At 48.6% G+C, this 14,170-nt stretch overlaps 2 protein-coding genes across 2 annotated transcripts in view; one reads left to right on the top strand and one right to left on the bottom strand.

Moving 5' to 3' along the window:
- Positions 1–7,836, top strand: part of Dcaf1 (DDB1 and CUL4 associated factor 1) — a 108,747-nt gene extending 100,911 nt beyond the window's left edge. Inside the window, exons 23-24 of the mRNA XM_008849601.3 lie at positions 257–509; positions 6,874–7,836. Of these exons, the coding sequence (XP_008847823.1) occupies positions 257–509; positions 6,874–6,932 (312 nt within the window). The 3' untranslated portion in view covers positions 6,933–7,836. The remainder of the gene's footprint in view (positions 1–256; positions 510–6,873) is intronic.
- A 2,886-nt stretch (positions 7,837–10,722) lies between these two features.
- Rbm15b (RNA binding motif protein 15B) lies at positions 10,723–13,904 on the bottom strand. Its single transcript, XM_029554352.1, is given in 3 exon segments — positions 10,723–13,212; positions 13,413–13,553; positions 13,556–13,904. Coding segments are annotated over 3 exon segments (2,667 nt in total). The 5' UTR covers positions 13,883–13,904; the 3' UTR covers positions 10,723–11,013.
- Positions 13,905–14,170: the final 266 nt, after the last annotated feature.

The following is a 14,170-nucleotide window of genomic DNA, read 5'->3' as shown; positions in this document are numbered from 1 at the left end:
TGAGATGTCTGTGAACCAGGTTTTCTGTTTTGTTGTGTAAGGGCTACATGACCAGTATGCCCTTGTGTACTGACAAGCAATCCTTGTCTGAGAGGGTTCTTCAAGTGTCTTGGGGGACATGTGCTGGCATAGCTATCACTGACAAGTCTGCTCCACTGACAGTTTACTCCACTGTCCTTTGGCTAGGAATCACCATGTGCCCCATACAGGTTAAGCCTCTGTGTTTGTCTTAATGGACCTCATGCTTTCTTACCAGGAAGAGGAAGAACAGGAGGAAGAGGATGATGATGAAGATGATGATGACACTGATGACTTGGATGAACTTGACACTGACCAGTTGCTAGAGGCAGAATTGGAGGAGGATGACAACAATGAGAATGCGGGAGAGGATGGGGACAATGACTTCTCCCCCTCTGATGAGGAATTAGCGAACCTCCTAGAAGAGGGAGAAGATGGGGAGGATGAGGACTCCGACGCAGATGAGGAAGTGGAACTGATTCTGGGGGACAGTAAGTATAGGGCGGAGTTTGGGATGAGCCTTGGCATCCAGAGCCAGGTCCCTTCTCTTGTTAGAACCCAATATAGAAAGCAGCTGTAGTTGGGTTCTGCTGATTCACCATTCTGGTGCCTTGAGGAAAAGTCCTGTGGCATCAGTTGTCTTCCATTCTGTCAGATCCCATTCTATCAGACTGTGTAACCATACCAACTCGCTATCATCTCTTACTTTTTAAGCAAAGGCTGGTAAGCCTTTTCTGTCAGCACAGTAAATGTTGTGTGCCTGCCCTTCAATACTCCCGTATGGTCTCTGTTGCAGCTACTCAGCTCTGTAGTTGTAATGAGAAAGCAGTTATACAATGTAAATGAATGGTTATGACTGTGTTCTGATAAATCTTATTTACAAAAATAGGTAGTGAGCTTAAAGCTTTTGAATTCCTGCCTTAGAGGATTAGCTTTAGAAAGAAAGTCCAAAGCATAGCTTTCATGTGAGGGCCAGACTGGAATCAGTTGGAAGCAGCTCCTCAGAGGGTGCCGTGCCTTTCTAATGTTACAAATTAAGGGCCTTTTGTGGTGGAATCCTTTCCTGTCTGCTTTTTGGCCAATCCCTCCTGAAGGCTAAAGAAAAATGTTTCTCAATGACACCTGTTGTGTTCATTTTCTTTTTTTTCCCCTTCTTATTCCAAAGTCTAAAGAACAAAGTTCAGTTTTGTAGTTATTTACCACTGGCAGGTTCCTGAAGCCAAGTCTGTCTTTGTTAATGAACCCAGGATAAACCAACCAATAGCTTTAAGACTGTGCAATCTCTGCTATTGTGTGTCTCATAGTCACACCCTCCATGTCACCATGAGGTGTGCCACTTGTTCTAGCTGTGGTCCTGGTTCTTTGTATCTCGCCCTGCTGAGTGGGGAGTACTTCCTGTTATATCTAGCCAGTCTTCATGTAGCTAATACAACCAGCATTCTCAGAGCCATGGTAGGTATTATGCCTAATAATGATACATAGGGCTGTTTAAATTTAATTAAATTAAAAATTAGTTTCTAGCCAGGCGTGGTGGTGCACGCCTTTAATCCCAGCACTCGGGAGGCAGAGGCAGGTGGATCTCTGAGAGCTCAAGGCCAGCCTGGTCTACATAGTGAGTTCCAGGCCAGGTGGGGCTACAGGGAGACGCTGTCTCAAAAAGACCAAAAAAAAAATTAGTTCCTGATTTTCCAAATGTTCAGTAACTGCGTGTCACTACCATATTGAACAGCAAAGATAAACATTTATATCATGACAGAAAATTAGGTTGTGATGGCCTAGGCTCAGCAAATGTCAAGCTCCATCAGAAGGGCTTGACATTTATGATTAGCATTTCATGTAGGGAGAGGAGTGGGGTGATATTTAAGCATATAAATATATATCTTCTGGTTATATCTCCTACATATACAGGCTATTCCACATGATGTAAGTCCATTTTCTCTGTGCTGGTAGCTCTGAAGACTGAAGGCTGAGTGCCTTAGGGGAGACTTTTTAGGGAAGTCTTTTTAACCAAAATATTTGAGGAAGCTCTTGGTGGGGAGGGGCCTTATATCTGCCCATCTGCTGTTTATCAGTTTTTCCATTTCCATATTTAAAGGTTGAGGTAGTTCAGTGGATTAGTTCCAGGCCATGATCAGAGAGACAGGTAAGAAGGATTAAGGGGCAAATTTTAACAAGTCTTTTCATAATACATAGTGAGATATTAGAAACAAGTTATACCTCCCTTCAGTTATTAGTAGTTAGTAATGCAGGTCAGGCTGGACCAGTTAGCATCACGAAATGTGTCACCCGCATGTGTGCAAGAGTGTCACTTTGGGTTTTGTTCTTTCTTCTTCTTAATATTTTTAAATAATAAAAAATATTTTACTGAAACGTAAGACTTAAAGATGTTTACAGATAAGCTATACAGAATGCCCCAAAGCTGCTTTTAAAGTAGGGAATCTGCACTTGACAACAAAGTCACAGTACCGGTGAGGGTTGTGATACTGTTTGTTCCCATTTGTTCAGCCAGGCCTGTTCATCCACAGTACGTAAGTAAAGTCAGAGGATAGCATATTCTGAAGAACTGATTAGCTGCTTTTTAACCAGTACAATTAGATCACTATACAAAGGGGAAATAACCCATAAAATAAAAACTATCTCCCCATCAAAAATAAAGAAAACCTTCCTACCCCTCACCTCTAACCCTGACAACTGCCTTCATTCACAGGGCTGTGTACTTAATCCATGATGGGGCAGTGAATGAAAGCAGAGAGCTGCTCGGTTGACCGTTTCCCAACAGTCCAGATGATACTTCCAGCTTCTGCTCAATGCTTTACAACAGTAAATGAGACATAGATGTGCTAATGTGCATTTAATCACCAAAGGAGTGAAGCTATCTGGGCTTTTTTTTTTTTTTTTTTTTTTTTTAAATTTTGTAATGCCTCTAAGCCTGTATCCATTAAATGCAAATTAAAAATGGAAGAAATCTTGGCAGAGCAGCAGGGATGCTCACGTGATGATGAGATGGATTTAAATGTTACACAAGGAGCCTGGTCCACACTCCAGCTATTTCTAGGGCTTAGACTTCGCTGGATTGATGGAAGGACTGTGCAGATCTCCAGTGCTGGGGCCTACCTATCTTTCAAAAATCTTAACACATTCCTGTGTTAATGCATGTCTGCATTAGGGTGATAAGTTTTGGTTATGAAACATACTTTAATTGCTACCATTCAGTATATTCTGGTAGGGACAGTTGAGGTTTAACAGTCCCTCCCTGAAAGAGGGCATCCTGGGGCCAGCAACGACCACATACAGTTTATGCATGTTTCCCTTAGCTAGTTCTGCTTTAATGCCAGGTACTGGTTCAGCCAGCAAATGCTTGGTTTTCTTTATCCTGTGGTAGCATAGCCATCTTATCAGATCCCAAGTTTGTCCTGGTCTCACTTAACGTGGTCCTACTATGTGACCTAGATTGGCCTCAAGCTCCCTGATCCCGTCTCCATCTCCTGAGTGCTGGGATTACAGGTGTGCACCACCACACCCAGCTTCAGGTTTTCCATTCTTAATTTGAATATAAAACCTCTCAATTTGTATTTGATAACAGACTGGCCTCCTTTTGGCACTTAGGAAATTCCTTTTCTCAAGGCAAAGATAATCTGGAAAGCTTTAATTTTTGTAAGTGCAAATATTGACATAATACACATGACAGCATTTGAGGCTATTTCATTTGGAATGAGGTGGGGACACAGGCATCTGCAGGGAGCCCTTTGTTGTTTCCTGTGTTTTCATTTACTGTTTTTTGCCTTTTGCTGATCATCTAGAGGAGTTCTTAACTTTTTTTTGAGTTTATGGAGCCCTTTTAGGATATGGTAAAAGCCACAGAGATAAGAGAAACCATACCCATAGTTCCCCTGTGACTTGCACAGGCCCCTGTAGTTCAAAGTGCAGAGTCCTAATCCTTGAAAGAGAGGTACCCTTTCTCCAGGGTCTTTTGTGTCTCTGCTTGTGGGTACCCCATGCCCCAAACCTGGATCTTGCAAGGCAACACTGCAGAGATTATTTATGGTTTGTCTGCTTTTACTGCTAAGACCTTTCAGAATGGGAGGCCAACCAGGGTCTGGGATTGGGTCACCTCAACACTTTGGGGATGAGAAAAGGCTAAGAAAGCTGGTAGATAAAGGGATCCTGCCATCTGACCACTACATGGGGGAGCTGGTGATCAGCCTTGAAGGTCCTGAGCCATTTGCTTAAGGAAGACCTCTGTGATCCTCAATAAGCTGTATTTACAGCCCTTAGATATGACATACTTGTTAAGTGTTGGCTCCTTTTGGTTTGCTGTGGAGTGGGAGGATTGAACCCCTTGGCTTCTACAAGTCTCAGCATGGTGGGTCTAGCATTGCTGATTTGCCTAGTGTGTAAGGACTGGTGGATTCTTTAAAGGTCTGACGCAGGCATCTGACTAGGACCATGCTTCCTTGATTTTGTTCAGACAGGCATGGCCTATCTACTTCTTTTCAGGGGCTGTGTGGCTCTGGGGAGGAGGCATCACCTTTTTTGGTCCTTCCTCTTGGAGCTTTTGCAGCAGAGAAGCTGCTGGGGTCTGGTCTGTTCAGGTTCAAGTGTGTCAGGTATTGATTCTGTGACCACTCTATTGTTTCCCTACTCCTTGCCATGTTTGTCCCAGCTGAACACTTATTTTTCCAGCCATCTCTTCTTACTCACAGGACATTCTTATGTTACAATGCTATTTGTGGTTTTACTCCCTACCCCACCCCCCCACCCCTGCCCCCCAAGGTAGCTTGTAGTGAAAGAAAGATTTGGGAACGTACTTTTTTTTAGTCCTTGTGCTTGTGGGTGGCCCTTTCCACATTGAAACTCCAGAGCCCACAGGTGTTTGCAGAGCTCAGGCTCAACATCTCTGAATATTTAAAAAAAAAAAAAAAATTTTTAAGGGGCTAGAACAATGACTCAGCAGTTAAGAGCATTTATTGCTCTTTAGATGACCCTAGTTCAGTTCTCAACACTTACGTAAGGCAGCCTACAATTGCCTGCATGCACGCACACACACACAGACACAGACACACACACACACACACACACACACACACACACAAATAATAATAATAAAAATAAATCTTTAAAAAAATTTTTATTTTTTGTGTATGACTGTATTGCCTGCATATATGTAAGTGCACCCGTGTTGTGCAATGCTCATGGAGGTCAGATGAGGGCATCCAATCCCCTGGAGCTGGAGCTGCTGATGGTTGTTAGCCCCCATGTGGGTGCTGGGAATTGAACCCAGGTCCTCTGCAGAGCAGACACCACTCTTAACCGTTGAGCCATTTCTCGATCCCCAAATAAATCTTTAAAAATGTTAAAATTTAAAAATTACATTTATTTAGTGTGAGAATGCACATGTGTATGTGTGTTTGTGTATGCACATGCAAGAGGGTTTCTATGGTGCATGTGAAGAGGTCAGAGGACAGTTTGTGAGAAGTCAGTTCTCTCTACCATGTGAATTCTGGGGGTTGAACTCAGATCATCAGCCTTGGCAGCAAGTACCTTACCTGTTAAGCCACCTTGTTAATCTTTGAGCAGTGTGGGTGCTGCGATCCTCCTCTTCCCTCACTCAGCAGACACAAGGCCGTGTGAGTTAGTTGCCCTGTTGCTGGGATTTTGCTCAGACAGGCATGGTGTTTCTCCTTCATTTTGAGGGTCCCTTTGGGGAGAGACCTTAAGACAGGGTTTCACAGTATAGCAGGCTGGCCTCAAACTTGTGATCCTTCTGTCTTGGCCTCTTGTGTGCAAGGTTGTAGTTATGTACCTTTATGCCTAGTTGAGGGGCTCCTTTGCTACCATCTAGTTTCAGTCCTCAGTTGATGCTTCCAGAAGGGTTAGAGTTCACCTTCTGCTTGTGAAACTGAAGTCCTTGGTCTTAGTGCTCCTTCTGGCCTCCTGCTTGTATTTGGATGGATTGCTCTTTTCTGGTAGTGCTTTGAACCAGCTTTGACCTTTCTGGGCATTTGTTGCCTGCAGATTATATTCAGAAATGACAGGAATGAATCCTAGGATGATTGTCCAAGGGAAGTTAAGAAAATTCTCTTAAGATTCAGCCTGCCTTCTTAATCATTTTAAAAAATTTTACTGTGTATATTTAAAGTATACATTACAATAGTTTGGAAAAAATGTAAAAAGGTTACTATAGTGAAAAAAATTAATGTATCCATTACCTAATTGCCCACTTTTTGTTGTTTCTTCTGTGGCAAGAACAGCTAAAAATCTCATTTGGTGTGATCCAGAATCTAATTTTATTACATATTGCCCTCAAATTGTACATTGGAACCTAGATGTGTTCATCCTTCCTGTCATCTTTGAACCTTTGACCTCTTTCTTCCCATCCTCCTCTCCCAAGCCCCTGTTAGCTTAAGATGATTTCACTTTCTGTAGCATAAGCTGGCCTGGAACTTACTATGTAGCCCATGAGTCTGCCTTTTTAGTGGTCCCTCAAGGTCAGGCCTGTGTCATCCCAAAAGGACACAAGAGGCCTGGAGCTGGGGCCTTCGCTCCCCTCAGCCCTGCCTCTTTGCATCCCAGTGCCTCAGATGGAGGCTCCAGGGTGCTCACTTGATCCCTTTGAGGTGTCCCAGGCAGGAAGCCTCAAAGAAGTCCAGGTCCTTTGAAAGGCAAGAGAAGCAAAGGTCCCAGGGGGAGGCCACTGTTGCCAGCAACAGGTATATCCTCCAGAGCCAAGCTCCAAGGAGTTAATTGTTGTGTTTTCTTTCTGGAAATTAACCCTGCTCAGGCCATAAGTGTGTTGAATGCAGGAGTTTCCTACAGTCCTAGCACATAATCATTCTCCCTTCTCTTACCTTTCAGCGGACAGCTCGGACAACTCTGATTTGGAAGATGACATCATCTTATCTCTGAATGAGTGATGTGCCATCCCCACTTGGAAGAGAATCTTGACAGGCGAGAGAAACTAAGTGAATGAATTCAGAACAGCTGCCCTTTGCTGTCTCCCAGGGCTGTCCGTTAAGGAACTGTATGCCCTGCATTCAGAGGATTATGGTTTAGAGTCTCCCTGGAATCAGGGCCCTTCTAAAAACAATAACAACCACAAAAAGACAACAGGGACTAGATCCTAGTTTGCTTCCCCCTTCTCCTAGAATGGACATACCTTTCCTTGAGGAAAAACACAAACATGTCTCTGGGGTTCTTTCACAATATATTTTCTTTGTATAATGTTCTTTACTTAAAGAACAAGAAATAGTTTTTTATAAAACTTGAAAAAGAAAAAAAAAAGGCAACAGGCATTTATAACTGAGGGTATGAACTTATATCCACCAGTCTCCTGTCCCTGCACTTCATTTTCTTTGGAAGAAAATGATGTCTAAAGAACAATATAGAGGCATTTTTACATACCTATTTAAATGAAGAAAATCGTGGTTTCTTAAATTGATAAGGATTAAGAATATTTTATTATAAATATAATATATGATTTTTTAACCTGTTTTGTTGCCTCATATGCTGTCAAGTTAATTTGTTTTCCTTTGTGCCAGAGGCAGGATGGAAGGCAAGGCTTGTTTGCTGGGACATGCCTGACCCCACTACCTTTTTGACCAGGGCAGTAGTCATATGGATACTGGTTTTGTGGAGTTGAGGGAACTTAGGATATAAGTTCACTCCCTCTATTTTTCTTTGTGATTCAGTTTTTCAAAATCTTTTTTTCTTCCCTTTCTCCCCAATGTGGAAATTACAAATCAAAGGCCTTTTTCTTTAATGTAAAGTGTATTTATTTAAAAAAAAATACAAAATAAACTACAAGTCTGTCTTTGTTGATGGCCTTTCCCTATTGTCTTTTACCAAAGTAGAGTGTACCTTTCCTGCAACTCTAGCCAGACCATAGCAACTTCTAAAGGAGCCAGAGCAGGCTTGTGGTGAGAACATGTTCCTCCCACAGAAAGCCCCCAGTGAGAACAGTAGCTCAGTCAGCTTGAGCCTGGCCTGAGGTCACTGAAGGACCTGTAAGGACAACATGGGACAGAAGGAGCTGCAAGGGGCAGTGTCTGTGGACATCTTCATCCCTATGTTGGGGGACCTTTTAGAGAAGTGACCTGGCAAAACTGAGGGAAAGGCCTGGCCTTCCCCTGGCTGGGAGTGTAACAGGGACTTTAGCAGTTCTCCAGTGCTGGAGGTTGAGGGGCACTTGAGGGTTGGTCAGGCTGGACTTAGGAGAAACTTCAGGGGGGTGTAAAATTGACTTATGTCTAAACTGTAACCACAGAGAAAGGACCAGGGGGCTCCTTTTTTGCTCACCCCCACCACTCTCCTTCCCACAATAAATAGAAGACACTAGTTTCTCCCTTTGATTTTCTCAGTTTCTGTTACATAGGTATGTTCAGCTACAGAGCTATTTCTCCCTTTACTGAGAGAATAGGGGACACATTTGGTTATGAAGTAAACAAGCAACACAAGACGGCTAAAACTCTCCAGGGGCAGGTAAAGCCTGCTGGGCTTGGGAACATACAGTCTGTCACACACATTGAAGTGGGCCTGTATGACAAAGGTACATCTTAGTCCTTTGGAGAACAGAGGACTCAGCTCTTCATTTGCTTCATGCCTCAGATTTAAGTGCGTAGCTTGACACCAGCCAGTGGGACAGTCTGATTACTGGTACTGATGCAGCAGAAGAGCTCATAAGTCAAGCAGTGCAGGCTCTGTATTGTCATTAACACAGCTGATCTGCCAGGAGCTCTTGGGAGCACCCACAGGCCTCCAAGGTAGGGATGGGCACATTTAATAGGAAAGCACAGTTCTGGTTGACTTGACAACACTCCCTTTGGAAAGTGCCCTATGGGACCTTAAAAAAAAAAAAAATTCACTCTTGTTTTGCTGAGGTTCAGAACCTGAGTTACCTAGGAAGACACACATACAATATGAATTACTAGTTAGGGGGTTTTGCCTGTCGTGCTTTTTGTCTTTAAGCAACATCTGAGATAGGACCTGACCCCAGATGGAGGCACTGGGCACCTGCTATTCACTTTCTCACTGATCATAACGTCATGAACCACCAAGACTGTGGCCACCTGACCCACTTCTCTAGTGTTGGCAGGGCTGGCTGAGGCCACAAAACCTGTTATGTCTCAAGGGCTAAAGGAAATGGTTAGGCTGAGGGACGGTAAGGAGGAAGGTTATAGTAGGGTGTGGCTCTTCAAAAAAAAAAAGGTTTTTGCTGGAGCGATAGGGTGGACGAAGCTGGGGACCAGAGGTGACTCTTTCTACTTGGTTCCACCTGGGAAGGCTGAGAAGCATATGCTTGGTCAAGCACCCTGCTCTGTGAAAAAAGGTGCCTAGAAATACCACAGCAGTTCTGTGACTCAGCTTTTGTTGCAGATCTACAAGAAAAATTGCAATGTGCCTTCAACATGAGGCCCATTCCAGTTTCAGCAGAAACCTGTAGAATCCTGAAATGGTGCTTTACTTGCTCAGATACCTGGAGGCTAAGGCCAGAGCCCGATAGAAACAGCAAACACATTTAACACTCCTTTGTGTAGTTTTCTTTAGGAACATGCTTGGTGGCTTGTGAACATCATGCCAAGGCCCAGGGAGCAGCACTTTCCCATTGTCTCCCAATCTCCAAGGTTTCTGTCCTTGTAGACAGGCATGGGTTCCACATAGCCTGCAAGGAGCTCTTTTCACAGCCCAGTGGTGCCAAGTGCTGCCTCAGGGAGCAGGCCAGACCCTGTAGTGCTGGACACTCAAGAGGTTCGTCTCTTACCAGGGGTTCCACACTCCCTAGCTCTAAGTGATCTCAAGCTGCCACACATTCTGGAGTCTCAGTTTTGTGCTGAGGAGATAGTGAAGGCAGATTCTAAAACTCCTCAGGCCGCTTTCCCCTCTCGGCCAGAGGATGCCTCATCTGTTTCCTTAAAGTGGCTTTGCCCGGTAGCCCGTCACTTAGCAATTGAGACTTCCTTCTCACAAAGGACTGTTTCCTTTATCTCCCTTATATCAGAGCAGGGAATATTATGTCACTCATCAAGGACATCTTCCTGGCACACTAGTCCCCTGCAGCACTGAACTGCTCTCCACAATGTTTTAGGCTTGACTGGCATGGCTCATTCTACACTCAACATAGCCCTTGACCAACCAAAGAAAGCCAAAATCACAAGTACACTCATGAAGTTCAAGAGCTAAATAAGGCAGACTGCCTCTCATCATGTCAACCTTTGGCCTCCAGGACTCCTGGGAATCAGAAGCAGATGTCTCTGATCCTGGAGATCTCTAAACCTAACCAGGTAAGACTAAAAGACTGAACCAGAGGGCCTGGACAGGTCATGTTCAAGACCCCTTGGCATTAATATTGCACTGTTCCTCCCTCAAATGCAAGAGTGCTGAACTGCAAACTACCTGCTGTTAAATACGCTTTATAAACATAAACTGGGTGCTTTCAGCCATGGCTCAAACTGACATACACCTTTAGGGCAGGGAAAACAAACTACCAGTAGCTATTGGCACAGACCTTAGGTTTAGCCCCTTTCTCTTTCAGCTCAGGCTGACATAAGTCTGCTGGTCCTCAGTTAGGATCGACAAGTGCAATCGAAGTCCTGACAGCATGTAGAGTTGACAGCCACTTTTGGACGCAGTGGTGCTGAAAACATGACAGCTGAGGGCTGGTTTCCATTCTTAAAGAAAAAACTTGATTAAACCAGGACTCTGGTCAGATTAAAAATTTTTCCTCTGACAAAAGCTTTACTGACAACTTTCCATAGTTAGTCAAAAAAAAAAAAAAATACAGCAGATGGTATCTCATACACTAGAAGTCAACATAACAGGAGTCTCATTAAAAAAACTCCCCCCAAATCTAAGAACTTAGTTTTAGTGGTGGACAAGACGCCCACCAAATGAACCAAAACCACCCAGCAGAGAATTCAAACCAAGGGAGTAAAGCAGGTAGAGAAAGGATCAGATTGTAAAATAACTGCTTTTGTGACAGCTGGAAAAGACAGGCACGGGCTAGGCAGTGTCTTTTACTATAACTATCACCATGTGTTCTTCCTCTAGCTTGCCCAATGTTCTCAGTGCTGACTGGAGGTACTGCTGTGAAAAGTCGCAGGGTGGGAAGGCGTAGAGCATGCCTGTGCTGTCTCTGCCCTTGGACCCCCCTACCGGCAGGCTGATCACCCCTGCAGCCTGCTTCTGTTTCAAGTAGGAGACCAGGTTCCTGAGAAGCCGCCTCTGTAGGCCTGGCTCCACGGTGGGAAGCCCTTCAGTGCTAGACCCACCGTGGGTTGCCTGGGTGGCTAGGAGCACTGCATAGCCATTGGGGCTCCCCTGCTTGATGCGGCGGGTGACCTCATCGAGCTTGGGCTGGTCCAGTCGAAGGCGCTGGGCAATCTTCAGCTGGGTGAGCTTGCTGCCAGAAGTGTAGTCTTTGAGGAGACCGCTGATAACTCCCTGGTCCCCCTCCAGGATGTGCATAGATGTTGGGAAGCAGCTGTTTTTCAACACTAGAAGCCCATTCCAACCCAGCTGCAGTGTCTGCGCATACTCTGAAAGAGTCTTTAGCTTTTTGGTCTCGTGTTTTGGCTCTTCAAGAGTCTTGGGCTCTGCCTCAGTGGTTCGATGATTGCGTTCACTCTCTCTTGTCTTCTTCCCGTGGGAAGAGTCTGGAGCCTCGTGGTGGTGGTGATGGTGGCCCCTCTCCTCAGCACCATGTCTGCTGTTGCTGAGGGAGTTGCTGCTGCTTGACTCCTTGGTCCCTTCACTGGAGTGGTTCTCCTTGCGGCTGCGCTCTGGGGTGCGGTCCGAGCCTCGTTCAGACTGCTGTCCCCCACCCTTGGTCCTGCTCCGTTCCTCGTAAGGGGAGTGGGTTGTTCTCCCCCGGTCACTGGAAAGGCTCCTCCGCTTGCGCCTCTCTTCCCAGGGCTTGGGGATACCCCGGTCCCCATCTCCCCCCCAACGCTCACCACTCCGGCTGCGCACTGAGCGGCTATAGCCCTCTAGGCTGTTTCTGCGATCCGAACTTTTACTGAGGCTGGTCCAGTCCCCTTCCAAAAAGGTCCGGTCTCGGTCAGAGTACAGAAGGTGTGGGGGTGTCCTATCACGCACCCTAAGGTCAGCATCCAGGTTTCGATGCCGGGTATATCCATCAGTGAGCAGCTCATAATGCACAGGGAGAGGTGAGGGCTGGTACTGCTGGGGATAGCGAGTTTCCTCTGCTTTGGCAAAATCCACCCGGAGCCTGCGGTCTGGACCACCCAAGGGAAAGCCCCTCATTTTCGCACAGGCGGCTTGGGCTGCGTCCAAGCTCTCATACTGGATGTAAGCAAAGCTGTCTCCTTTGACGTGATCAATGGTGCGAATGCTCCCAAAGCGATCAAACTCTCTGGCCAGGGCTGCAAGTGAGGTGTTAGGTCCCAGGCCACCTACCCAGAGGCGGGTGGTGGGATTAGCCTTGCCATAGCCGATCTTTATGGGGTTTCTGCCAATCACCCGGCCAGACATCGCCACTTTAGCCCGGTGGGCCATGTCCAGGTTCTGGAACTTGAGGAAGGCATAGGCACCACCCTGGCCGCGGGCAGGCCTCTTGATGACCACCTCCTCGATGATGCCATACTTCTCGAAGGCGCGTCGAAGCTCCACCTCGGACACACTGTGGTCCAGGTTCCCGATGAAGAGGTTTCGCGTAGCTCGCTGGTCGTCCTCGGGCATCAGGTCCTCCTCGCACACGGCTGGGTAGCCATAGGGTCGCCCGCGGTCGTCGTACAGCCCGTAGTAGTCCAAGGCCCGCTCCCGAGACAGCCCGACGGCCGCAGCGGCCGCAGCATCCAGGGCGAAGGCTGCAGCAGCGTGGCGCGCGCGGGGCTCCCGCAGGGGCGGGGCGGCTACCGGGGACAGCGAGCGCTGCTTGTACTGGTAGCCCCCGTGCAGCGGCAGGTAGCCGAGCGGGTCTGCGGGCGTGGGCGGCCCCGGGGGCGGCGTGGAGGCGGCGGCGCTGCTGCTGCTGCTCCTCCGGCTGCTCCCGCCGCCGCCGCCGCGCAGGTAAACCGGCTCTACCTTGAGCGGGCGGTCGTAGAGCAGCAGCTGGCGGGCCAGGGCGTGCTGCCGGGCCTCGCGCGCGTCCTGTGGGTGCCGGAAGTTCACGTAGGCCACGCGGCCCAGCTCCGGCGTGTGCGACAGGCGCAGGCTGATGTCGCCGAAGCGCTTGAACTGGTGGAAGAGCCGGTCCTCCAGATGCTCGGCCGGCAGCGCGGGGCTCAGGCTACTGATGAGGAGCGTCTTGTACTCCGGAGCGGCCGCGGAGCCAGGACCCGCAGCGCGTCCTGTGGGTGCCGGAAGTTCACGTAGGCCACGCGGCCCAGCTCCGGCGTGTGCGACAGGCGCAGGCTGATGTCGCCGAAGCGCTTGAACTGGTGGAAGAGCCGGTCCTCCAGATGCTCGGCCGGCAGCGCGGGGCTCAGGCTACTGATGAGGAGCGTCTTGTACTCCGGAGCGGCCGCGGAGCCAGGACCCGCAGGTTCCGTCCCGGGGGGCGGCGGGGGCGGCGGGAGTGGAGCGAGGCGGTGACCGAGGTGGAGCCGGTGTTGGGGCTGCTGGAGGTCGTGGGAGTGTGACGTCCAGGCGAGCTGAGGCGTCCGGACGAGGAGGCAGGAGGCGCCAAGCCCGAGCTGCTGCTGCGATGTCCGCTGCCGCCGCCGCCGCCGCCGCTGCGGGGCTTGTCACGGGCTCGCGCTGGAATCGGGTGCTTGGCGCCGCCAGAGGCCTTGTGCGCCGCCCGCCGCCCGCCCGCCTCTGCCTCCCGTTCGCGCTCCCGCGGCCGCTTGGCGGACGATGACGAGCCACGCCCGCTCGGGCTAGAGTCTCTATCGTTCTGCCGCTTCATGGCGCCGGCGCGGCGGGCGGGCGGGCGGCTCGCAGGCCCTTCACAGCGGCAGCAACGGCGGCCCAGGAGGCAGCGCCCCCGGCGCCGCCATCTTGGACAAAAGGACTCGGCGCGGCGGCGGCGGCGGGGCGGGGCGGGAGCGGCGCCGAGGGGCTGGGCGCTGCGTTATCAAGCTGCGCCGGCCGCGCCACGTGACTTCGGCGGGCGGGGCGACACTCCACCCGGCGTGTGTCATTGGGCTGCGCGCCCAGTGCCATGTGACCTCCTGTCAAGCGGAGGAACGGGTCT

The sequence above is a fragment of the Nannospalax galili genome, unplaced genomic scaffold (genome assembly GCF_000622305.1).
Source record: "Nannospalax galili isolate Female #2095 unplaced genomic scaffold, S.galili_v1.0 scaffold851, whole genome shotgun sequence".
In the NCBI taxonomy this organism is placed as follows: domain Eukaryota; kingdom Metazoa; phylum Chordata; class Mammalia; order Rodentia; family Spalacidae; genus Nannospalax; species Nannospalax galili.
Note: the sequence above shows the minus strand (reverse complement) of the source record. Positions and strands in the feature narration are given on the sequence as shown.